The following is a 26,317-nucleotide window of genomic DNA, read 5'->3' as shown; positions in this document are numbered from 1 at the left end:
AACACAGAGAATTTCTAAAATATCTATCATTTTTAGCAGGCAAGTTAGCATTTATTACATGGAGAGGCCGTAGCTTAATGGGAATACTCATGCATGGCATGCTAAAGGTCCTAGGTTAAATTCCTGGGGTCATCAGTTAATGGCAGATAGCTGGACTGCGGGAGATCTTTGCCCAGAACGTTAGAAAGGTACTGGCGGTCAAGACAGGACAGGGGCAAGACGAACCAATCAATATAAGGTAGCTTCATATGCTCACTTTAGTGATTCCCACCCCCCATCCTGAAGGTTCTTCCTTTTTTCTTACTGTTTATTGTTTTATATTGATTAGTTTACCTTCAACTAGAGTTTTCAAAACAAGAGAGATTTACTTACTAATATTCTTATTAAAACCTTTTAAGTACTGACACAAATCTTCACATTTGGACCACTGCTATCCTTTATGAGCTAGGAAAACTAAATACAACTTCTTATAGAGCTCAATTATTCCTACACTTGCTTCCTATGCTCACTGTGTGAAGGGGGTCCACGTAACTATAAAGGGCAATGGGGCCGGTCCCTGAGGTTGTGTAGCTTCTTTGCCCTGTCTCCTGTACCCCCTTCCCCGCAAGATCCACACAGAGTGTGGACATCTGGAGGAGGAAAGCCTAGGTGTAGATTTCCAAAGGATCTAGAACCCTAATGGTGGATGGTTCGATCTACTAAAGAGTAGATCGAACACTATGCAAACACGTTTCCCTCTGTAGAAGTCCACACTCAACTTGTTGGCTTCTTTCATGTGATTAAGGCATGAAGGAAGCTTTAGAGGTTTTTCTCATCGTGCAAGCAGGAGGTTTGGCAAGGACTCAAATAAACAGTGTATCCTCTGTTTTCTCATTGTACTACAAATACATTCATGTATTTTTAGATTTTATACCCCAATAGTTTTTGAGCAAATAAAGAAAAAAGGAAAAGCCAAGTGTTCTGGCCTTGATCCCTAGAAATGCACAGCTAGCTCTGTGAACCCAGCTTGTATATTCATCCCCTATATTACATTTGGAGTTTTTCTCTTTCAAATGAAGGGAATCTCAAATGTCCCTGGGGAAAAGAAGGGATGGGGCTTGCACACCCGAGCAAAGACCTTTAGGGCATGCACAAGCTCTTCTGCATGCTTCAAGGGGCTTGCTGAATTGTGGCCCGAGAGGATAAATATACAATACTAAGCACAAAGAAAACATGTATGCATACAAAAGTCAATTTATGCTTCAATTTCTAATTAAATCATTCACTGTAGTTTAGATTTTGGCATTTCCACAATCTTTGGCTTACCAACGCTTTTTAATTTCTCTTCAAGTAGCTTTAAAGTTTGCTGAATTGATGCTCCATCAGCTGGTGCTACATCAACACACAACATCCCCAGTAAGCCATCTAGTTGCTGAGACAACTGAAAAAAGACAATCCAAAAATATGTTATCTCCAAATTCTGTAATTTTGGTATTTCTCCCAAAGGTTTTGCTGCAAAATGTCAGACTAAATTGTGAGAAAGTGAACTATAACAGGTGATAAAGGCTAGAAGATAGGGATGCTCCCAGGCAGAAGGCCTTATCAATGGAATCCATTATGGTCCTCACCCAATAGCACTCACAGAGAATGCTACTCCTAGTCCTAATTAGCAACAATTTCTATTAGTCTTTTGTGATTGAGATGGGATGTCCCAGCAATACTGGACACATGCATTTTGTGTGGACACATGCCAGCACTAGTGCAACCGGAAGCTAGCAGTTCCTAAAGCAACTGGAAATGAGCCAAAACACTTCATTTCCAGAGCAGGGCAAGTCAGCAGTGTTCACAGAAAGGCTCTGCAGACCTGTCCCGTTCTGGAAACAAGTGTCTTGGCTTGTTTCCAGGGTTGCTTCAGGAAACCTTAGCTTCCTGTTCTGCCGGTGGGCTGTCCAATTTATTTTGAAAATATGAAGATACTTTCTCATTTTGCAAGATGCCAGATTTAATGCAAAGAAAAGTTGCCCCACGGTACTGAAAACTGGGAAATATAGCCATAAGAATCAAGGGCCTTCAGATAAACGTGAACACAAAAATCACTTAGGAACTCTCTGGAATGTGTTCATTACATTCTATAGCACGCGATGCCCGATGGCTTCTCTCAAAGAGAGTAAAAACAAGACTTCTAAGACTATACATTCCATTTTGCAGAAATGCTAAAGTATATCAGAATTTGTCCACAGAGGGCTCTTTGTGTTTCCTTTGAAATGGATTAGTATTTTGGGGGGCTTTGTTTATCCCTGACAGATCCTGGCTGAACTATGAACTGTCAATAGCAGCAATCACAAAGCAGCAGCGTACAATGAATAATATATACATGTTTTACTTACATCTTGAGCAACACCATGGAATTCAAGTGCTGCTTGTAACAGATTCTGTCTAAACTCCAGTTGACTGGCCTGGCGGTAACAGACATCACTCAACTGCTGTTGTAATGCTTTCAGCTCTACAAGGTCTTCCTCATCCCCAGCATTCAGCAAAGCTGCAATCTGTTGATTAAGTTCTACATACACTGCAAACCACTCCTGCAAAAACAGCACATTATACATAATTTTGTATCACTATTATACGTAATTTTGTCATGTTCTTTTCGTCTGATCAACCAATCTTAGGCTTACTGAAACATTATGCAAGTGTATGCATACTTCTGCATAGCAATAATGCATTAAGGCCAATAGGATGCTGATCTCATGAGCCTCAAAATTTTGTTCCTGTTTCAGTCTTATTACCTGGGACCAATTGTCAATAATTCCTACCTCTTACCAAGTTTTCTGAGTTTTTTTCACTGCCACATCTCACCATTTCCACTAAGCTTAAATTCTTATTTGGGCTCCTCATTATCTCCCAACTACAATATCCTGTTTTATGAACTTGTATCTATTTAACACAGGAAAATGCGTTCAACTGATCATCTTCTCTACTCTTGATCACATCACTCTTCCCTTCCTTTCCCCTTGCGGCACTTTCTCCCCATTACATAAAACACATATATTAAACCATTTCATGCTCTAACCATGACTTCATAGAACTTCTATTGCCTTTCTCTTCAGTTATATCAAGGGTGCACATCACTGATCTTACTAGTTTATTATTTATACAGCACTGCCATAGTGCTGTATGTGGTGCATTATTTATCATGTTCTGCTCAAGGATAACTTGATGATACAACTGAGATCCAGACAAGCTTCAGACGGCATAAGATAGGCTGACAAGGAGATGGGCAAGTGCCTCCGCATGTGCTCTATTGCCACTATAACACTTGATAGGGAACATGCATGCAGCGCATATGGCTTTTGAGCTTCCACCCTGCAGGAGATCAGTGAGCCTGCCCAATGCAGAAGCACATCCCCTTCTTGGGGTGTTAAGTCAGAATCTCCTCTTCTTAATGAACGATCCCCATCTGTGCCCAAGGTGAAATTTCTAGGTCCATCTTCTCAATCCTTTAGTCTGCACAGGCTCCTGAAATTCCCAGGCAACCATTTTTGAGCTGCACTTTAATACGTGGAGTTCTGCTGCTAGCCCAATATAGGATTACCTTTAAAGCACTTAAATGAGCCTCGTGTGGCGCAGAGTGGTAAGCGGCAGTTACTGCAGCCGAAACTCTCCCCATGGCCTGAGTTCGATCCTAGCGGAAGCTGGTTCTCAGGCAGCCGGCTCAGGTCGACTCAGCCTTCCATCCTTCCGAGGTCGGTAAAATGAGTACCCAGCTAGCTGGGGGAAAGGCAACTGCGACTGGGGAAGGCAATGGCAAACCACCCCGCTACGAAGTCTGCCAAGAAAACGTCAGCGAAAGCAGACGTCGCCCTAGGACTCAGCAATGACTCAACTCCTTACACGAGAGGTTCCTTTCCTTTCCTTAAAGCACTTAAAGGCCCAAGACCAGAATACCTTGAGAACCTCCCTCTCCTGAGTTTTAAGATTTGCCTCAGAGGCCCTTCTCTGTGTTCCACCTTTTGTGAAAATTTGGTGGCTGTGTGTATAAGAAAAAGGGCCACCTCTGGGGTGGCACCTCGACTATGCCCAACCTGAAGTAGTTTGTCAAGTGCCCTATGCTGCATTTAAATAAGCAACCAAAACATTTTTACTTCAGCAGGCTTTTAATTTGCACACTTAATTTTAATCACACTAATTTTAATCATAGCCTATGTCTCCACTGTATTGTCCTGTTGCTGGGTTATATTTTATTGTATGTTTATCATTTTAAAATGGTTGTAATTTTATGTATTATTTTGTAAAAGGTCCTGTTAATTTTATAGTAATGCAACATTATAAATACAATAAATAAATATAAAATCAATTAAGAGGCTGATATGCCTTGACTTTCCTTTCCAATGGAGTGGTATCATTTCACTGCTACCTTGTGTGGTTTACTAACCTTTTTTCTATTCTATTAACTCTAGTCATACATTGCAACAACAAATCTTCTGGAAAAAGTTCTTCCTAACACGTACATCACCTAGCACAGTACAAACCTATTCATTGACTGAAATTCCTAGACAGTAAGTAGCAACATCACCTTTAAAATGGGGAAAACATGACTCAGGTTTTTAAAGGCAGTATAATGCTTGGAGAAAGGAAATGACTCAATGTTAAATGAATATTTAAGCTATTTGCACTGCCAGTGGAATAATTTGCTTGCAATAAAGTCTGAATCCTTTTTAGTAAACACAGTTAAAAGTAATTAGCTTGTAAATCAATGAGACAGCAGTTTAAAGAAACACTTGAGTTATTTAAAAAGCTTTTATGTATATAACTTCTAATTGCTGCCTTGCACAGTCTTGGTGTCAATTTCTCAAATTCAGATGCAAGAGACAGATTGACTGATATTCTCTTAATGGTTTATTTACTAAGGAAATCTTTCCAAATTATTAAAAATTCATGAGATTCCAGAGACTTCAACTGGTGGTTCCCCTAATGCTATTATAAATTGATAATGTAAAAGGTAATGGCTGAACCTATTTGTAACTTTAACTTTCTTCTCTCTTCTAATATGCATGCTGCCTCAGAGTTTAGCAGGGGTGGGGTGGGGTGGGAGGATTTCATGATGATTTGCCCTTGGAAACATACGGATCTGAATGGCTTCCTGCTACCTCTTATGGAACTTTTCCGAAGATATGGCTGGTGGTCCTCATGAGACCCTAGTCCATGGGTGGGCAAGTTCCAGGGGCCAGAGAGGCCACATTGCACCCCCAGTAAGGGCCATGTTCCTTACTGATGCCGAGCCACTAAAATTCAGCAGTGCAGCAGTAGGATGAAAAAGCCCTTTAAGAAGGAAAATCCTTCCCACCAAGTGTTTTGGTTGCTTATTTAAATGCAGCATAGGACACCTAGACTGTGCCCAACCACTTCAGGTTGGGCACAGTCTAGGTACCACCCCAGATGTGGCCCTGTTTCTTGTGCACAGCCATCAAATTTTCACAAAAAGAGAAAGGCCTCTGAGGCAGATCTTAAAACTCAGGAGAGGGAGGTTCTTCAGGTATTCTGGTCTTGGGCCATTAAGTGCTTTAGAGGTAAGCCTAAATTGGGCTAGCAGCATTAAAGTGCAGCTCAAAAATTCCTTTAAAATAGCCACTTTTTGCTGCCACCAGAAGTCATTTCATTCCATTTATTATATTTCTATACTGGCCTGTAGCTCAAGCTCTATGGACAGTTCACAAAATTCATCAGCAAACTGTTAACTCTCCTTTTAAAAAAGATTTATTTTCACAGCAGCTTAACAAGTGAGGGTCATAAAAAAGCAAGGGTGCCCATGTGATGCCCTGTCCTGCTCTAGTCACTCTTTGAATGAGGAGGTGTCCCAGATCACAGATATGATCACTCCCAAATGTCCCTGCCCAAACCCTCAAGATTTGACACTTGTAAGTTATGTGCCAATGAAAGGAAGGACAGTGATTCTCGTTTTTCAACACATAACTGTGTAGCAATCTCAGACTACAAATCCAAGCCTGAGGTAATTGTTTGTGTTAAACTAGAAGTGGTCTAGACACCTGTGACCAGATGGTATTCACATATACTTCCAAATACATGATCAAATGGTAGCCAGTGGTGGCTTTTCCAAATGCAGTTGACACTGCCTGCTTAATAATTCCTGTATTGTTTGGAGGATGAACAACCCACAATGGAGCGAACATCAAAAGACATCAATTCCTAGTATATCTAGACCTAGAGTTGATGAAACTATACTCATGTTGTCTGGGATGCAGAGAGGCACAGCCTCAGAACTGACAGGGCCTTCCATTGCTGACACCAAGGGAAGAAGAGATGTCACCTTTTTAGTCAATGCAATGACAGAAAATTGCAGCAATAATGTACTTCATTTTGTCCACCCTACTTATATAGTTGTGAGATGTTATGTTGTGCATAGGCTGCTTGACTAGGATGTTACAATGGTTGCAAATTTGTTGTTGCAGGTAATTCACAATATGCGATTATTGCATAGTTATACCTCTATAACTGTTATAATTATGTTATATAAAATTATAATACTACCGTATATGATCAACAATAACAACATATATGTTCATGGCACAACATGCTGTTTTAAGTTTATAAAACTGTGGGCTCAATTAGACTTACAGCCTGCAGTTGAGTGTGGGGGCATTGGGCATGTACATTATCCCTTCCTCTAAATAGATATGTCTCATGAAATGAACACTTTAAATCCCTCTATTTATGTGACAGACAGGTTTCACCCACAATGATTTAAGAAATGCACATCTGAGATCTGTTATGTCATGTGCGACATGTTTACTATGGTACAAAGCATGACAAAAAAACAAAAAGGCAGTACATTCTAACGAAGAGTGTGAATCAATTAATTTCAACCATGTTGTATAATATGTCGTGATCTAAAAACATTGTGTATGAAAAACAGCTATTGTGCACATTCACTGGATGCTATGGCAAATGTAAATGAACAGCACCAGCAGGGTATTTTGCATATTGCAAGTAACTGTGTATAGTCTCCAAATGATGTTGAGGTACACCCAGAATATCAGACCATCACACATTGCCCAGTCAGTAGGCATATTCTTCACTGGGAGACTATGCACATCAATTAGCTAGTGTGTGCAATGCTCACATCATCCAAAATGACTCGGAGGTTATGCATACTGACTGAAGAATGAATGGAATTCCCTATTCATTCCTATTCCTCCTAATATATGTACATTTTTCATGATATCTGTTAAATGTGGACAATGGCTGGGTTTGTAGGGGTGTTTTTGCACATTCTCCATTCAACTCCCATTAACCCCAATATGTTTTATAATACAATGTTTAGCACTTGAAAACAAAATCTGCATTTACCAATCAGGAGGCAAATGATGATCTTAACTGAGGATGAAAGTAATTATAGTTAGCGTTCTCAGAAAAAAATAAATACATTTACTCCCAAATCAATGCTTCCTTATTTTGTGTTTTCAATCTCATCAGAAGTACAAACAAACACTGCCATGACATTAGAATTTAATTAACCATCATTGGAATCACCAGCAGTCGCTAGGCTGTTACGGAAGAAGAGGTACAGTGTTTTATAACTCATAAATCACTGTCTAAAATTCACTAGAAAAAATGTCACTGGAAAATGTTGCACATAATTAATTACATACAAGAACAATCATGCAGTGACTTCCTTGGGAAAATGAAAACTCACACTGTGCTGACTTTCAATCTCTTCATGTTTCTGTTGCAAAGCTTGTGAGGCTCTAATTGAATCACCTATTCCCCACTGGGTTCTAAGCTGTTCTGAACCAGGTCCTTCGAGCCAGTTCACTACCTGTTAATCAAACAGCAACATTTTCATCACATCAAATAATTTAACCAACACACTCTAGGTAGGTTTTAAAGCATCAATGTTACTTAAATGTCTCTTCTAAAAAAGTTCATAATATACATTTTTAATAGCAATACTGTCTCTACATCAAGGAAAATAAGGGTGGCAGAGTGTGTGCGTGTGTGTATGTATGTATGTATGTATGTATGTATGTAGATCCAGCGAGGCTATTCAAACATGTCTCAATTGGTTTTCTTTTTCTGAAGAATGTTTTGTTTGTAAACTTTAATAATTCGTCACCACATATTAGAAATAGAACATGAAGGCAACCGGCATGCTCACTGGTTTTCAATTCATACAGTTCATATTAGCAGGCAAGATAAATAGCTTGCTTCTTCAGAAAGAGGAGAGGGGGGGGGAATTCTTTTAGTTTCTAGTGAAAGTTAAGTTGTTCAAATGTGTAAAATTACAGTGCCTGAGTGAGTTTAGGAATAAGTTGTAGTATATGCCACAACATTTGATGCTCCTTTATTACAGACTGCTATCTGCAGGGTTTTTTGTTTTTTTGTTTTTTTTAAGATATGTATTTATCTGTAGGCACTGGAGTAAAATATGTGGGGCTGGATGAATATATGTCAGAATTGGTTTTGTAATGGCGGAGTCTGCTCCACCATAGGCAGGATGGTACTATATAAGCCATAAGGATCCTCCTAATCCAACCTACCTGTGAGATGACAGAAAATGAGTACTAGCAGCTTCACACAAAATGGAACGTAAAGGTGTTTGAGAGAAAAATAACAGGTCGTTAACAATAAGCAAGTTCTTTAAATATATACAGAAAAGAGAATGGAAGCTAAAGGCTGCTAGCCCAAGAATTTCTTCATGAATATGTAAGGTTTGGCTTATTTATTATATTTTTATACCGCCCAGTAGCCGAAGCTCTCTGGGCGGTTCACAAAATGTGTAATAACTGTTTTGATTCTTCCCACCCCACACTGTAGCCCCTTATACTATAGTCCTGAAGCTTCCACAAGTTTCAAAGTCAGCACCAGAGTGAGAAATTGCTGAGAGTTTCAAGAAGTCCCGTTACTTTCACTGCCTAACCTACAAAACATCAGTATCTGGGCTGCTTATATGAAATCAATGACATATGAGTGCTATACAACTAGATAAGCTAAGGCATCTCAATGATTCTTACACATTCAATCTATGTTAAGGCTCATGCACACCCTTTTTTAGTATTAGATGCAGCAGACTTACACATGTCAACTATGAATGGCACAAACAAGTTTAAAACAACTGAAATTTGACCACATACACAAAAGCATGGGTCCAAGTCATCCCCAATGGTATCTTCCAATTACATTCTGTAGAAACCACCTATTTATTTTATTTTATTTTATTTATTTTGTTCCTTTAAAGGATTAACAAGCCACCTTCCAAGGAAACCCCTCCCAATACAACATACAAAATTTAAAACCACAAAACATAACAAAAAAATTAACAATTAAGAACAGGTAACACCATATACACAATGGCGCCCAATAAAGTCCTGGCTCAATTATAAGCCAAGGTAAATAAATAGGTATTTAGGGCCCATTTGAAGGCATGTAATATTGGGGGTCTGGCGGACATCAACAAGAGTTCCACAAGCAGGGGAATGTACTATCAAAAAGGCCCTACCCTTTGTTCCCACCAGCTTAATTACTTTGACAGGCAGGTTGGTATGGCTGAAGGTGGACGCTTCCATGTAACCTGGCCCCAAACCATTTAGGACTTTAAAGGCCAATACCAGCACTTTAAATTGGTTCTGAAAATGCAAAAGCAGCTGGTACAATTTCAATATCACATGATTTAACTTACTAGTATCTACCCATACTTGAGCAGCCAACTGAAGTTTTTAAAGGAAGCCCCATGTAGAGTCCACTATAGTAATCCAGCATGGGTGTAACTACCAGAGGTCTGGGGAGCCATTTTGGGGGATTTTTTTTAATGCAATTTCCCCACCCGACTCCCCAAATTAAAAGAAACACAACAAAACATGAATTCGGGGAAAGGGTAGCAGGCTGCAAACAGGGAGGGTGGATGCAAACAGTTCCTAAACTAGAGCATGGATAACTAAAGGGTCACATTTGGCATACCAGCCTCAGCTGATAAAAGGCACTCCTGCCAGGTCCAGGAGAAGTCCCAAACTGCATATTTGGTCCTTCAGGGGGATTGCAACCAATTTAGGCCCATATGCAAACCTCTATCCAGAGAAATGAGTTCCCTACCCACAGTACCTCAGTTTCAGCTTATTTACCCACATCCATCCCAAAACTGCCTTCAGACACTTTTTCAAGAGTTCCACAGACTTCTTAGGATAAGCAGATGGAAATGAAAGATAGCCCCGCATGAATTATTCATAACTGATGTGATAGTGGCAGCAGTCACATGTCAAGTTAAACCATGGTTTAGTTCAATGTGCTCCAGCAAGAATGAACCACAGTGAGTCTCATGCCCTTTAGCTCTCCCTCTTCCTTCCTTCTCCTCCTGCACAACCAAGAATGAGGAGAAACTTTTGGAACCTCTTTAGCTCATATTCAGCCCAGTCAATATTAACAATGGTTTATTTAAACACACCAACTTCAGAAACCATAGCTTGAAGTTCGCTTGTTTGAAACTAACATTGTAATTGTTAACTACAATTAGCCATGTAATGGAAAGCAAACAAAAAAGCTTACAAACAGAAGGAGGAATGTGAGAGCCCAGGGCTTGTTGTGGCTTGTTCCTGCTTGTGTATGTCATGCCAAACCATGGTTTAGCATGATGTGCAAATGCAGCCATTTTGTACAGTTTTCTCACTTGAATATCCATACCAGATTTTTTAAAACACAAAAGAATCAGCCCTTACCCATAAATACACCTGAAACAACAGTGCAATTAGTCTAAGCTGATTGGCATCTATTGTGGTAACTAAATAGGAAGCTTATCAGCCAAGCTGTGCTGGGAGGAGGATTCTCCCACTGCAGCAATTATCAAATGATACCGCAAATCATCCTTTATCTCCCTGCTCTCATTTCCCTTTGTTCAGATTCCTCTTTTCATCAGTAAGAGAACACATATTCCTGATATAGTTGGGCATCTAGCTTAATTCACAATTTTTTAAAAAAGCATCTCAGGTCCCCCCGCCCCGCATCCTAGTATTTAGATATCTGCAGCAGGTAACCTCTAAACTGATTACTAAATAAAAAATAGAGCTGAATGCTCAATTTTGTTGCCTGCCAAAGTTCAATTCACTTACTATGTAGCTTCAGTAAAAAAGACAGTGCAAATGGATGACAATTTCTAATCAGAATGATGCAAATTGAGGTTGATGCCCCAGTAAACAAGTCTATTTAAATGCATTAATGATGGCAGTTTGCCAAAACAAGGTTATAAACTTCATTCCAATCAGCCCATCTTTTGCTCAGATCATTTGAATACTCAAGCTGTTAAAGAAAAAAAAAAGTCCAATATTTTGCTTATATTGACCCATTCACTACTCTTTCTTCTCCATTTTTTTTAAAAAAACCCACCCCAGCAATGGTTTGATTTTGTTTAAATCTATGGTGAAGCATCTGAAGATTGTGTGCTGCAGATTTATAGAGAGACGCAAAAACTATTTACTGTTATATTTAAGTACATCTAGAATACTTTGAAATAAAATCACTGGATTTCTTGCTTCCCCAGCCACCCCCCCAGTTTGAAAAATCAGTATTCGAAGGCCAAAGATTCATGTGCATTAATTCTACCGAGACCAGTAACTAATATATATATATATATATATATATATATATATATATACATACATCTAATTTCAAATAATAAGTTTGGGCGGGAAATAAATTGATTCCATTTCCTCTATTATCTCTACTGGGACAATGTCTACAAAATTGTTGAAATGTCAAATTACATACTGATTTCCAAAGCAACAGTCCCATCCTACATGACCTTTTATCACACAATTCATTACAAGCGGTGGTTTTTTTTTTAAAAAAATCACTCTAGTCAGGAACAGTTCTATATTACAAATACTGTTTTGGATTTTAATCTCTGGATATACTACCCTATGTATATATTAGTAATTAGACAAACTCTTATTTGTGTTCTGTTCTTTTTAAATGGCTTTTCACAGGGCACATGATCCAGCAAAAAATGTTTGCTTTTCTAGCCTGTGGAAGTTACTATTCAAGATTTTATTGGTAGCTTACTTTTATTGGTAGCGTACTTTAACGCATAATTTAGCAGAAAATGGTTAATATTATTACCTACTTTGAACTGTAGTGTACTTGGGTGCAATTAAGGCTGCTCTGTGCTAACCCAGCTATTAAGAAAACCCAACTATTAAGAAATCCTAAAAGCTGGCTAACATGGATTACAAAGCATATAGATTAGGGTGGTATGTAGGCCATATGTCATCAAGGGGACAGTGTCACACCCCAACGTCATTTTGTCCCCAGCTGGGGCTTCTCCCATTGATAGGCAAATCTGAGACCGCTGGATGCCTCACACACTGCTCATGAGCAGCATTTGAAAAGAAGAAATTTGCTCAGCGCTTGCAGGAAAAAAACAAAGGGGAAGGCAAAGGATGAGCAAAGCCCTCTTTTATATCCGGTTGTGATTGGCGACAAGTTATGAATTCCTCTCCCTGCCTCCTTCCAACACTCCCAGTAGCCTCCAGGTCAAGAAATGGGGCTTGGGGAGGGAGGTGGGTGGGGCTCGTGGAGGGAGCCTGATGGGCAACCTCCACAGACTGAATTTGGCTTGTTGGCTGGAATTTGCTCACCCACAATACAGAGGAAGGCCTTTCGATACCCCAGGTGAAGGTGACTTGCTTAGTCAAAAGACAGAATATAGTAAGACCTGGCAGTTCAGAGGACCAAGAAAGGCAAGGTTATAAGTCCCATCTCATGATATGGCTCATAGAGAGACTGGACCTGTTCACACATAATGCTAAGCCACTGTGGTTAATGTTGAGAAGTGAACCATATTGGCTTAGCGTGTTGTGTGTAGGGACAGAACCCTGATAACACTTGCTAATAAGCCATTCTGGGTAAATACCCCCTTACAGTGGGGTTAAGAGGCCACGGGGTGGCTTACCGTGTTGTCTGTCAGGCTCCCCATGATTTAAACTGGCCGTTCTGCATGAAAACACAGTGACCATAGAGTAAGCAACCTAGACATACGCCACTTCTGGGAATGCTCTAGGCATTGCAGCTAGACTCTATAGTTGTTGTTGCATAGCACCCAATGGAGTGGCCTGCGTGCTCGCTTTCCCAGTGCGATGGCCACTGGGATAACTGGTGGCAGGAGGCCAGGGAACTATTAAGATGTGGGGAAGGGTAAGTAAACCATGCTGTGTTACACAGTTCCCAGACATGTGACGGGCATGGTTTTCCTAACCCCCCACATTGTAGTTCCCTTAGCTACCCTTCCCCCAGTCACAACTGAATATGCCCACTGTCTCAATAAAGAATGGGCTGTGCACCCACACATACTTAAACTGTGCAATAGTTTTTTCTTCCATCAAAGAATGGCCAATATGAAGTAATATGAGGTATCACTGATTTTTTGAGACTGTCAGTTTTTTGATGGAATGGAAGTATTTAGCAACTAGAGTCTTAATGAGTAAAATTTCTCATAGGGAAATTTCTTGGTTAGGGAAACTGTAATACTTAGCATTTAGTAATATATATAACAAGTAAAAAAAAGTGCAGAAAAGTAAGATAATCTCCTAGGCAAGAATAAAAAGTCGTGTTAATAATAAGTAACATAAACCAAGTGGAGCTTGGCACTTACCTGCATTACCTTCTGTTGAATCTCCTCTAGCTGAGTGCGCTTGCTCCGTTGTCTGCATACTTCTTGATACCGCGTATACTGTTCTCTGAGTGAATCTAGCAACTTCATAACCTGGGGTTGAGCGAGCAATTCATCATCCATGGGAGACCACGAGACCCCTCCTTCTGAACCATTAAAGCGGCGTTGTTGTAATTCAGATAACAGCTCATGACCTTTAATGATTAAAAAAGCCATAATTAAATATTCTAATAACATAAATGTGGTACAGTCAGGTAAAGATGAGTTAAAGCCTCAAGGCAAAGGGTGAAGACTTGTGACTGGAGAATAAATCTGACATGAGGCAGGGTTCATAATTTTGGTTTGAAATGACTCCGTTTCAGTTCCTATTCCATCTTTCTGGGGTTAATTACAGCATGATATAGTTTTTTGTGGGTGAAATGGGGGCAGCTTAGTCACTCATTATGAGTTAGGTCACACACACTATCCACCACATACCTGTGGATTCACACAACCACATTCCAGGTAGCACTTCAAATTGCAATGGCTTTATTGTTTACTGTTTCTTAAATAAAACTTGTAAGCTGCTTTGATTATATGTTAATGTGGAAGAGTGGGATATAAATAATGTAAATACACAAATAAAATATATGGGACACAATCCAGATGCAGAGATTTCAACAGAGAAGAACTAAGCGAATAAAATTTAAAAGTGCTTTAGGTTTGGATGGGAAAGATAGTCCCAAAACATACTTAGCTGATGAATGATATCTCCAATGTCATGGCACATTCTTATATTAGGAACTAATTAGGAAGGCCCAAAGTACATATTATTTCTATTTCCATAAATTCTATTTATTTATATTTATTACTTTAGAAAAACCACTCCCAGTAACTGAAGTTTTCTGGGCAATGTACAAACTAAAAATATAAAGTACTAGATAATAAAACAATGATAATAAAACAGGTCAGATAAAAGCAGGATAGAAACACCAGCAGCACATAATACAACAAAAGTAAACACACCAACAGGGATAAAACAGTGCAAAGATAAGCACTAAAAACAATTCCTAGATTGCCTGGGAAAATAAAAGGTCTCCATCTTGCACCCAAAAGACCATATGTTGGTGCCTCTTTGAGGAGGACATTTCATTGACAGGGCATCACCACTGAAATGGCCCTCCATCTGGGCAAGGGTACCTGGAAAAGGGCTTTCGGGCCCAGGTAAGTAAATTTAGGAGAAGGTAAGCTGACCCCGAGCCATTTAGGGCTTTAAAGATTAAAACTCATATTTTAATTGGTCCTGGAAACAGGATGGCAGCCAGTGAGGATGTCAAAATACTAATATAATGTGATTGTATCAACCAGTTCCCATTAACAATCTAGCTGCCCTGTTTTAGATTAACTGAAATTTCTGGATCATTTTCAAATGCAGCCCAACATATAACACACTGCAATAATCCAAATGGGAATCACCAGAGTATTAATAACGATTGCAAGGCTATGTCTATCCAGGAAGGGCTGCTGGAAGTGCCATTTTTCTTGGTAGAAAGGAGGAGTACAAATCAAATCAATCAATACTTGGCATATCAGCCTAAGCTGATAAAAAGTGCTCCCTTTTATCAGCTCAGGTATATGGGGATGCTATTCAATCCATCATAGACTAAGTGACTTGGAGCACCTTTTATCAGCTTAGGCTGTTATGCCAAGTCCTTTTGGGGGAGTGCAATCCCCTCCAGAACCGGATAAACACCACTCATTCAGACAGATGAACCACCCACGGGAAGTATCTCCATCTTGTCTGGATTGAGCCTCAGTTTATTGGCCCTCATCCAGTCCATTACCTTGCCCTAGCACTGGTTCAGAACAGCAATTATTAGATGAAAAGGGAGAGGTAGAACAGGTTACATCTGCATATTGGTGGTGCCTCAGTCCACGTCCCCAGATAACCTCTCCCAGCTGTTTCATGTAGATATGGAAAGTATGGGGGAATAAGATAGCGCTCTATGGAACCCCATAGCATAACTACCACAGGACTACCAATGATCCTCCAGCACCACTTTCTGGAGTTGGCCATCCAAGTAGGATTGGAATCGTTGCAATACTGTGCCCCCACATCACAATTACAGCAGCCTATCTGGAAGGATACCATGGTGGATGGTATCAAAATCCTCTAACAGGCCCAGAGAACAGAGTGCCCCTCCCCCATCCTTCTCTTGGCATAAGTCATCTCACTTAAGATGTAAGTATATCTCCAAGTCTATACTTCCCATTATCCTTGATTATTTATAAGAGAGTTTACATTCTTAATTGCCTTCTTGGCATTCTCAGTGGCTGATTAGCAATTTCAGCAAAAAGGGAGACTGGTACTTTATTGCTCTATAGTTGCTGTTCCCAGAAATGGAAAAAGGCAGAGCAGTGGTGAATGGAAAAAATGGTATTCAAGATGAGAAGAATAGTCATAGATCCATTATTTTGTTATAACAGATTGACTGTGAGGACATAGTTAAATGACAGCCCCAGGAATAAATCATTAACCTTACATACTGACCATGTTCATACCAATGTATAAAATCAATCAAAGGAACAAAAATACTGACGCCACAGGGGACCCATTTCAGCTTACTATACCTGTCTGCAGGACAGTTTCAGGATCAACAGATGGAAGAAAATTTAAGTCTATAGACCTTGAAATAGAAAGATAAATTACTATTACTTGCAGAGAACATGGGAGTTATAATACTTATATAAAACTGCTCCTTATAGACTTAAACACAACCGTATCTAGATGAATTCCAAATGTATTAGGGGAAATATTTCCTCTATTTTGTGTTAAAATGGCTATCAATTTTGACAGTGTCACAAGAAAATTTTCAAAATTTCGTAAGGGGTTGGACTCGATGGCCTTATAGGCCCTGTCCAACTCTATTATTCTGTGGTAAGTGTTGAGACTTTTGGCATTTTTAGTTGATTTTTTTTTTTTGGTTATTTTTCAAATGACATAAATGAGCAAATATTACTAACCTTGACAAATGTAATTAATATACATTCAACATATGGGCAGTAAAGTCACAACTGTATACATTATTTACAGCAGTTGGTACATAGAAAGATATTCTGGTTTAACTGGACTGAAAAGAACTGTGTAATTTTGGGAGGCATGATGCTCCAACATTGACAAAGAAGTATGTACTCATATCCACACCATCTAGTTCAAAATGTAAGGGCTGGAGTTTTCCTTCTGCTTGAATATACTCTGCACAAATATGATCCCAGTAGTTTCCATGAAAGTGAAGAAGTAGATGACACTTCCACCTAGAACATGCAACCTTACAACCTGCCAGAGACCTGAAGAGTGACTTGTAAAGAGACTTAGAGCCTTAGGAACATAATGGAAACAGGATATGGCAGCTATACATTCCAAGGGGGAGCTCAATGTCCCCATAATAAAGTATTAACTGCAGATACAGATATTTCAAATTGAACAACACCAGAATGACTAGGCAATGACCTGGTTCACATAATTGCATGGTGGTTAATAAACCACAGTGGCTTGCTAAATACCCTGCGTGGGCCGGGCAGATTAGCATAATTATCCTCAGCAGCATGGCTTGTAATGGTATGCAATCCCGACCAGAGTGGCTTGTTGTTTTGGTTAGAAGCCGCCCAAAAGCCATGGGCTGTCATACAGTGCTCCAACCATGGGCTGTTGTACGGGCTGTTAAGCATAGCAACAAACCTCCCTGGCCAGGTTCACACAACATGACAAGCCCCTCTGAGAAGGGTAATTGTGCTAATCTGTCCAGTAAGTGACTGGCATGTGCTGTGGGGAAAATAAGCCACGGTGGCTCATGCAAATCAGGCCAATTTATTTATTTATTTATTACATTTTATACCGCCCAATAGCCGAAGCTCTCTGGGCGGTTCACAATGAGATACAAATGCATAGAAGCTAGCACTGAACCACTTTTCTAGCAGTACAGACACAAGCAAGCACAAACATATCTTACATGGCTGGGGCATGTGGGTAGTTACAGGACTTTTTTCTGTCTCAACATTCATATGGCTATGTCCTAAGACAGACATCTACAAACCACACATGTTTATGGCTTTTTTTTAAGCCAGAGATAAAGAACACCTTACAACATTCTAAAATTGGCGCTGCACATGAACTCATGAGACTTAGGATACTGGCTTGGGGTTTCTATGACAGAGCCCTTGTGTGTGTGTGTGTGTGTATAAAAACAGTTCAACATCCTAGCCAGAACTACCACAAAGATTCAAACCTAGGATTTTTCTGCAGGAGTGTTCCTGAAAACAGCTGTGACCTTCTGAAAGATAATGTCTCTAGGCAACAGAATTTTGTAATTGATAAATTAGTAACGAAAAAAAGAAAAAGGGTTACCTCTCTTTCTCTTGTTGGTTCCCTTTATCACTTCCACTGTTGATTAAGGCAAGTTCATCCAGTAGGGATGTGGATTCTTTTGTAAACTTTTCAAATGCCTGGATAGAATATGTATAGTTAGCATCACTGAAATGGATTTTTACAATCTAGTGCCTGTAGATTGAGGTTAACAGCATACTCTAAGTGCTCCAGCTATGGCATTGTAGAATCATCTCTAAAGTCAAACCACTTATCAAAGGTGGGGCATAAAGGCAGACATGAACAGCAAACTCAAATATTATTTATTTATTTATTTATTACATTTTTATAACGCCCAATAGCCGAAGCTTTCTGGGCGGTTCACAAAAATTAAAACCATAATAAAACAACCAACAGGTTAAAAACACAAACACAAAATACAGTATAAAAAGCACAACCAGGATAAATATCACAGTATGTGTTATTTTTAGCATGAACAATATAAGAAATGACAAATCATTCGTATCTAGTGAATCCTTGCCTGTCCAGTGAACTACATGCTAAAGATAACCAAAGTTGAGCAGTCACTCCTCTGAATATTGGGGAAGCAGAACTAGAATGCTCACATTACCTGCTTCTGTTCATTTCAACAGTGCATTGGATTATAAACCTTGATGGCTAGGAAAAAACCTCATGCTCATAAACCAAAATGTGAATTTAATAAATTTCAGTAAGGCTTCCAAAGTCTGTCATTGTGTTTTAGCTTTCATACCTGCTGTAAATGTTTATTATTGAAACAAAGCCCAATATTCGGATTATGGTCATCTTGCAAAGATCACTTGAAATAGCCTCCATACAGCAGCAGTCAGCGTGCTGCACTTCCCATCACATGTAGAGGCCAGTGCCAGGAACACATGCACTGGTATGGTCTAACACAATGTGAAATGGAGATACAACACAGATCCTGTGCTAGACATTATGGCAGTATCAGGGATCTCTCAATGAACTATTAGAGACTTAATACTAATAAAAGATTTAGAAGCAGATTAACATCTGCTGCAAACATTTATATACAAACAAACAGCAGGAGGGGGAGCATTAAAAATCTTGGGGTTTACTTTTCAATCACCTATTTAACTCTTTAAAATGTAAAAAACGCAGCAGAAAAATCAGTGTTAATATTTTACTATTATCAACCAATGTTTGCTTTAACATCCCTTGTCTCTGATTCAAACCCAAATACAACTATTCAAATAACTTGGCAATTTGCTAACAAGATTGCCTACTTACAGCTATTGTCAAACAACTGTACATACATTACTTCCATATTTTATTTGCATCCTTTTATTTATTTATTAGAATAATTTATATTCTGCCTTCCTAGCAGTTTCACACAGATGTTAAAAAACACAGGGACTAGATGGGACCTTGTAGGACATCACAGGCCAAATGCCGAAGTATCAAGAAGAAGTCCCCCCCCAACACCACATTCTGTACCAACCCCCCAGGAATGACTGGAACCATTCCCTAGGACTGACATGCAATCTAGAAGGGTACTATGATGAATTGTATCAAAAGCTGCTGTGAGGTTTAGTAGAGGCAACAGAAATGCATTCCCCTAGTTCCTAGTGTCAACCAGGGAAATCAAAGCTTCTTCCCAAAATCAAGCCTGAAGAGAGATTGAAATGGGCCTAGAGGCAATCCATTTCATCAAAGAACCACTGAAGCTGAGATGCCACACTTGGGCACTTTGCCTAATAATGGAACGTTTAACACTGGCCTATAACAATCTAATATCGTTGGATCGAGAGAGGGTTTTTTAAAATAGTGGCGTTACCAGAGCCATCTTAAACTTAAATACAATTATGCTTTCCTCTAAGGAGCATTCCTAACCTTCAATCCATTGAGGTAAACCAGATCTGGCCTCTTTTATAAGCCAATATGGGCAAGGGTTCAGTGCACACATTTGATGACCTCACCCTTCCCAAAAACTGTTCTCACATATCCGTTTTCACATAATAAAAGCACAACACCTCCAAATCGTGCCCTGACTCCTAATCACTGAAATCAACCTAGTGATTTACCTTTAAATATCATTAAACATTGTCAGGACTGTCCACATCAATACATCTATTAATATCTTTCCCCATCACCTTTCATAAAAACCCTACTGAAAGAGTAATAAAAGAAATTGCCAAGAAACTAACCAGCCTTTTGTTCAGCCAATCCATATGATCATAGGTGAGGCTCCCTCCAAAATCTTCTGTGAGTTGGCATGGTTCTATATATCGAGTAAGTTTGTTGGCAGATACTAGAATTACCTGTATGAATACAATAAAATGGTATTAACAACTTAGGGCATTGTGTTGCAAAACTGAACATTGTATGAAAGGGCAGTATTCGACAGTGACCAGACACACATGTCCAGTCCCACAAATTCTGTTGCAGAAGCAGCCCCAACTGTGTGACAGTGAATTAGTGCTGAACTGAAATCCTCACTTCTGGAAAGGGGAGGGTTGACTGAGCTTGCATAAGGGAGATCTGCAGATATGTCCCCCTTACAGAAATGAGTGTTTCCTCTCATTTTGGGACTTGCCCCTAGGAGCACTAATTCGCTGTGGTGCAAGTGGTGGGGACCACTTGCACAACGGAATTAGTGAGGCTAGTTTCACATGGAAGGGAAGTGGCGGTGGGTCCCACATGCAGTTGAGCAGGATGGGACAGCACCCAAACTTTCATCTATAAACCAGCATTTCTTTTAAGTATAATCAAAATGGACTTAAAATTAAATTTGTAACTTTATATTTGATTTTTTTTCTTGAACTGATACAATGATGTTCCTTAAAACTGCCCCTGACAAGCAGCATTTAAATTTCTTCTTTACACAATACATCTTAAAGTTTTACAACTGCTATGGCACCAAACAGTATGTTGTCATGACTCCGCTTTCAGGAAGAGAGACAGATTATTTTTCAATACACTATGTGATCTGTCAGTCTTGACAGTGGTATACATTTGATGAAGTCAATGGCTGTTGACTGGCAGTTTAAGAAGCATGTTGACTCAAAAATAAACTAGGGAGGACAACAGGACTTGGTTCGTCATACGTGTGCTTAAGACTGCAGCCTTAAGCCAGAACTAAAGGTTCTGCAGTCAATCTAGCACCAGGGCGAGAGTTGATTTGCAGGGGTAAAGTGGCAAGTGTGTACTGGGCAACGCTTAACATTCCTACATGACACTTGTCCTCTTCAACTCCCCCATTCATCCAGTTTCAGACATGTACATGCTATATCAAATATTTCCCTGGAAGCCTTGCTAGAGAAGCATGGGGTGGGGTGGGGTGGGGGTGGCAGTGAGCTGCACGGGGAAAGCAGCTGGTGGAAGAAGAGTTAAGCACACACACACACACACTCCACTTCTCCCCTATAAAATTATTCCTCCCTATGCTGCTTAGCAGAGAAACAAATAGGTAAGGTTTCAAAATGTCCGTGGAATGTTTTTAGTTCCAGCTTTAGTAATGCTCTTCTTCCTCCATCATAAGAGGTTACAATCACTATTGTTTGGCGCCTACTACTTCAGCATACAAGTGACACTACATGTTTAATCATGCACATTACCCTGGTGGTGATAGGATTGACACAAACCACTGGGAATATCATTTCACAGCTGAACTTTATAACAATAAGGTAAAACCATACAGTGACCTGGCCAACTGTGTACTAATTCACACAGATCAAAGGAGGTGTTTTTTTTCAAGATAAGCTGGAACGCTTTTTGTGAAATGTGATTACTGATAACTCACATCACCAAAATGTATCAAGAACTGTCTAAATGTCAAATATTGACTTGAAAATTCAAATTGTCTCAGTTTTTCACTCCAATTAATTCTACTCCTAGGCAGTATACCATATGCAAAAGGATGCTTTTTCCAAAGTCATGTAGATATCCTTTAATATATTCATGATAAATTTCACTTGGACATCATGCTGTCTTTTATAATTTCCACATTGTTCATGCACATTGCCTACGGTATTAGAAGTTGTTTTAGTTTCATCATCCTCGTTGCATCCATATTTCAAACACAGGGCTACTTTTCTTTCAGTAGTCACATCAGCAACCGTAATTACACCAGCTTCTTTCTTTTCCAAAGGAGAGCCATTTATAATAAATACATTTTTTTCCTACTCCTTTTGTAAATGTAGGCTTCACTGTTACAGGATGTAAATTTGCTTCAGTATCAATAGCATGAAAGGTACTATTATTGCATGGTTTCTAATTTCTACATTAATGTTCAAATCAAGTCTTAAAATAAAAACACACACCTAAGTACAAATGGCTTATTTAGCAACAGATTAGTATGCCATATAAATTTAAAGTGAAAAGATTAAGCTTCCTTAGAGAATAAAGACAGAACTGGACAGATGGTAGGAGGGATGAAATAACACCAATAATTTATGCCTTAGGTCTCTTATGTCCCTTTGGCTTCCTATGTGTTTCCCTTATGGTGTTATTTATGCCTACCTGAATGGTGGCGATAGGGTTGAGCTCAGCTTTAATCACTTACTCCATATCATAATGAGGCAGCTGCAATTTTGCTAATGTTAATGAAATTCAGCTTAAGTAGCACAGTTATGTTTGAAAGAAGTGTGAACTTCATGAAATTACTGGGTTTAGTAATTTTGTTAATGACTACACCATTATCACATAAGCCAAAAACCCTTATGGAGATAGAACAACCAAATGTAAACACTTTAAGCACTGTGTAAACCAATAGGAGATCTTTAAGCAGGTGCTTACTTCTTCCACTTGTATTAATGGGACTTAAAAGCACTTAACTTTGGCTCGACAGTGATCAACATAAAGAAATCATAGGAGAAAAAGAGAGACCTATTGGCTATTTCCACAGTTGTCTGCAAACATTTACTGGGGGGTTAAGTTTTTTAAAATAATAAATCAAGTCTTGCCATGACTAGGTGCTGTTCTCACGTAATGACAACCCATTGGCATAAAAACCGATAGGTTGTCAGAGATGAGTGGGAGGCTTGCCTCTTCTGCTTTTATTCAGCAACCCATGATCAGTTCAATCATCCAAAATTGGCTCCTGTGGAGCGTGACATCTGAACCCAGACTAGGGTTGATTAGGGGCTAAACAAACCAATGGTTAACTCAATTACAGGTTAACCGGTGAATTGTTTATCCCCTAAACAATCCAGCAATTTGAGTTTGGACATCACGCTCAATAGGAGCTGATCATGGGTTGCTGAGCTGATTGTAGGTTGCTAAATCAAAGCGAAAGAGGCAGGCGTGCTGCAGGTATCACATCTACTCTCTCCCGCTCGTGTACAACCCATCAGTTTTTAAACTGATGGGTTATTATGTGTGAACCAGGTTAATGATTCTCCTCTACTTTTCACTGCTAAAGTATTAACCAACACACTGACCTAGTTCCAATGTCACATTAAACCAAGCTTTTCCCCTTCCTCCTCCAGCATGACCACAGAAGCATTCAGAAGCATTCACTTCCATTTTTCACTAGCAGAGCTTCTCATTTCATCTGAACTGAGGTGTGTTACAGCTTCCTCTTGTCAAGCTAAACTATGGATTAGTGTGATACTTCAACACAGCCACTGAGTAATACTTTCTGTGGGTTTGTTTGTACATGTAACTGAGTGGACCAAAGACAAAAAGTACATACAGAGCAAGCTATGCTCCTGTCAGACAATCTGACAAACAAGCTAGACGGCACAGTTTATTCACCCACCCCACCACCTTGCCTCTCCTCCCCCTGTGCTCTTTTTACCTGTCTGGGCAGGTATCCAAGTTTCCTTTGCAGTGGAAACCATATTCCAGCATCCCTTGCACTGCTGCTATGATTTCCTAGACAGTTTTTTTCAGCCTTTGCCAGGTCCCCTTTCTCTGTCCGTGTACAACAAATTGGGGCGGGGGGGGGTAGCTCCTTGAACATTTGCAGAATTGGAATGAAATTTAATATACAATTTCCTCTGTATGGAGCCACCATATGCACTACTAGATAAATGCACGACTTTGCATTTTCATGGAAAAGTGAGGATTTATCCAGACGTGAAACTGTTCGGGAACTGTGGGGCGGCGGGAGCTGATTTGGAGTCCGACACAGATGAATGTGGCAGGAAACAGGTTTGCACAGAGATCACCTGAGCGGAGCGGAGCAGCGGCAGTGTTTTTGGCTGCTCTTGGTGAGCAGCTTGTGATTGTCAGATGACACCTAACACACTGTAGATGAAATAACACCTACAACAGACCATGGGTTCTCAGGGTGGGGTGTTTGAGGGAAACAAGCTGCTGTGGGTGCAAAGAACAGCACACAGACAACATGCTAACCCTTCATGGATTAAGTGTGTTGTACGACCCAGCCACAATTGTGGTTCTTCACATACAAGGTATTAGGGAACTTTGGCAGGGCTTCCACATAGTGCAAACCCCCTCCCCCTCCATACCACTTCTTATCGAACTCTTTGTACATATTACTGGAAATAGGAAAGTTACCGCTGCAATATTAATTACATAGTTATAAATATATGAGAACACTAAATTGTATTGTTTTTAACAATGTTTCAATTGATTGCCAAACAATGTTTAATTTTGGACTTTTATTTTAATCTAAACTTGTAATCCAACTTTTGGCAATAGTATCTAACAAAATGTTGAAATCCCTTCATAATTGGATATTGTCTGTTTTTGTTTGTATTTTATGCTTTTTATGGTTTAAAATTTTATATATTTCTTTTTAATATTCACTGTTTTTAATTTTTGTAAACTGCCTAGAGAGCTTCAGCTGTGGGGCAGTATATAAATGATAATAATAATAATAATAATAATAATAATAATAATAATAATAATAATTCAGTGCTTTTTAGAAACAGTAATACAACGTTTATAGTTGTTCAAATAAGCATGGATTTTTGCTTTTCCCTCCAGGCATATTGGAAATTGTTGAAATCCTGCTTCTAACTGGGTTAAAACTGGTGCAGAGAGAAGCTGCAAACGAGGCTCCTTTCCCAGGCTCCAATGAGTCACACGTTACCCTCAAATACAGAAAGGAAGCTCTCTCCTGCTAGAGTAGCTCAAGAACTCGATCTAAGTCTGTAAAGCCAATTTACCAAATTCATCCCTGACATTTTTTTTTAGGTTTAATGTCTTTTTCTAGTCCTGAAGTACAATTCATAGATATTTTGAAAGCCATTCTTCCCAATTCTGCAATGTTAAGACACAGTCAAAGGAAGTAGTAACATTTCCTCAAAGTCTATGTATAGAGCATCCATAAGATTGACGTTTCAAATTCTATAAAGAACCTTATATCCATAGAGAACCCTATTGAATTAGAATTTGATTACTTTTCCTTTGAATTTGTCATTAAGTGGTTCACTTGGCTTTTTGAAATATCTGAAGAAAATATTTCTTGGCCTTTGCTGCCAAGTTATTATTATCAATATGTTAGATAACTTTCTGTCCAAGACCCATAAAAGGGAGTGTGTTACAATAAAGCTTTTGGATACTAAGCCATCCATATTCCGTATTTGCCAACTGCATATGGTGTCTGTATCAACCTAAAAATTACAGGTTGCATCCCATAGTTGGCTTTGTGTTAACAGAAAACACTTCTGCTCATGCAATGCAGGGTACCAGATTTATGCTGATCCCTCCTACCCTATTGCAGTCCTCTGCAGTACATCCCATACTGTTCCAGAGGATCCCTCAATCCTCAGCAGCAGCTGCAGGGTGGGGACTGGAGGGCTACATGCAGTGATTAGGGGGTATCTGTGAAAATCAGGTGCTCTTGTTTTACATGAGCAAAAGCACTTTCCATTAGCACAAAGCCACCGCTGAATATGACCTTTCAGTAATATATATGAAAAGTTAGATATTTTCTTTTCAAGTTGATGCAAGTTTTGTACTGCAAATCAAACATATAAAACACATGACAAACATATAAAATTCAATGACACCATTTTCCAGGAGGGTAGTTATTTCCTAAAATATTCAAGATGAAGTTCTACTTATCAAACAATAACCCAGTGTGCATGATCGCCAGTGCCCACTGTGGCTTAAATAAGCCATGGTGGGATGCAGCAAGTGCTGGCTACCATTGTGAATATTCAAACTGTGGCAGGTGGTTGCCATAGCTTATCATAATGTGCAAGCCAAGGCAGGGCAGCTTGTTGCTGTGGGTAACAAGCCACTCTGAAGCCATGGGCTAAAGTATGGTTCTAGGGTGTGAACTAGTGCTGGTGATAGTGTGAACTGGCCCATAAAGTCATACAGCATTTCACAAGTTAAAGTTAATTTGT

At 39.4% G+C, this 26,317-nt stretch overlaps 1 protein-coding gene across 4 annotated transcripts in view; it reads right to left on the bottom strand.

The window, feature by feature from the left end:
- The window catches only part of SESTD1 (SEC14 and spectrin domain containing 1), a 67,076-nt gene that overhangs the window by 7,739 nt on the left and 33,020 nt on the right, over positions 1-26,317 (bottom strand). For 2 of the 4 annotated variants that reach the window (XM_063116307.1, XM_063116308.1), the window contains 7 exons: positions 20,198-20,311; positions 18,033-18,130; positions 16,259-16,314; positions 13,631-13,842; positions 7,691-7,813; positions 2,367-2,561; positions 1,306-1,420 (listed from right to left, as the gene is read on the bottom strand). In XM_063116307.1, the coding sequence (XP_062972377.1) occupies positions 1,306-1,420; positions 2,367-2,561; positions 7,691-7,813; positions 13,631-13,842; positions 16,259-16,314; positions 18,033-18,130; positions 20,198-20,311 (913 nt within the window). The remainder of the gene's footprint in view (positions 1-1,305; positions 1,421-2,366; positions 2,562-7,690; positions 7,814-13,630; positions 13,843-16,258; positions 16,315-18,032; positions 18,131-20,197; positions 20,312-26,317) is intronic. The other 2 variants (XM_063116309.1, XM_063116310.1) reach the window with 2 other exon arrangements.

Source organism: Elgaria multicarinata, chromosome 2 (genome assembly GCF_023053635.1).
Source record: "Elgaria multicarinata webbii isolate HBS135686 ecotype San Diego chromosome 2, rElgMul1.1.pri, whole genome shotgun sequence".
NCBI lineage: Eukaryota > Metazoa > Chordata > Lepidosauria > Squamata > Anguidae > Elgaria > Elgaria multicarinata.
This window is presented reverse-complemented; position numbering and strand designations above follow the sequence as displayed.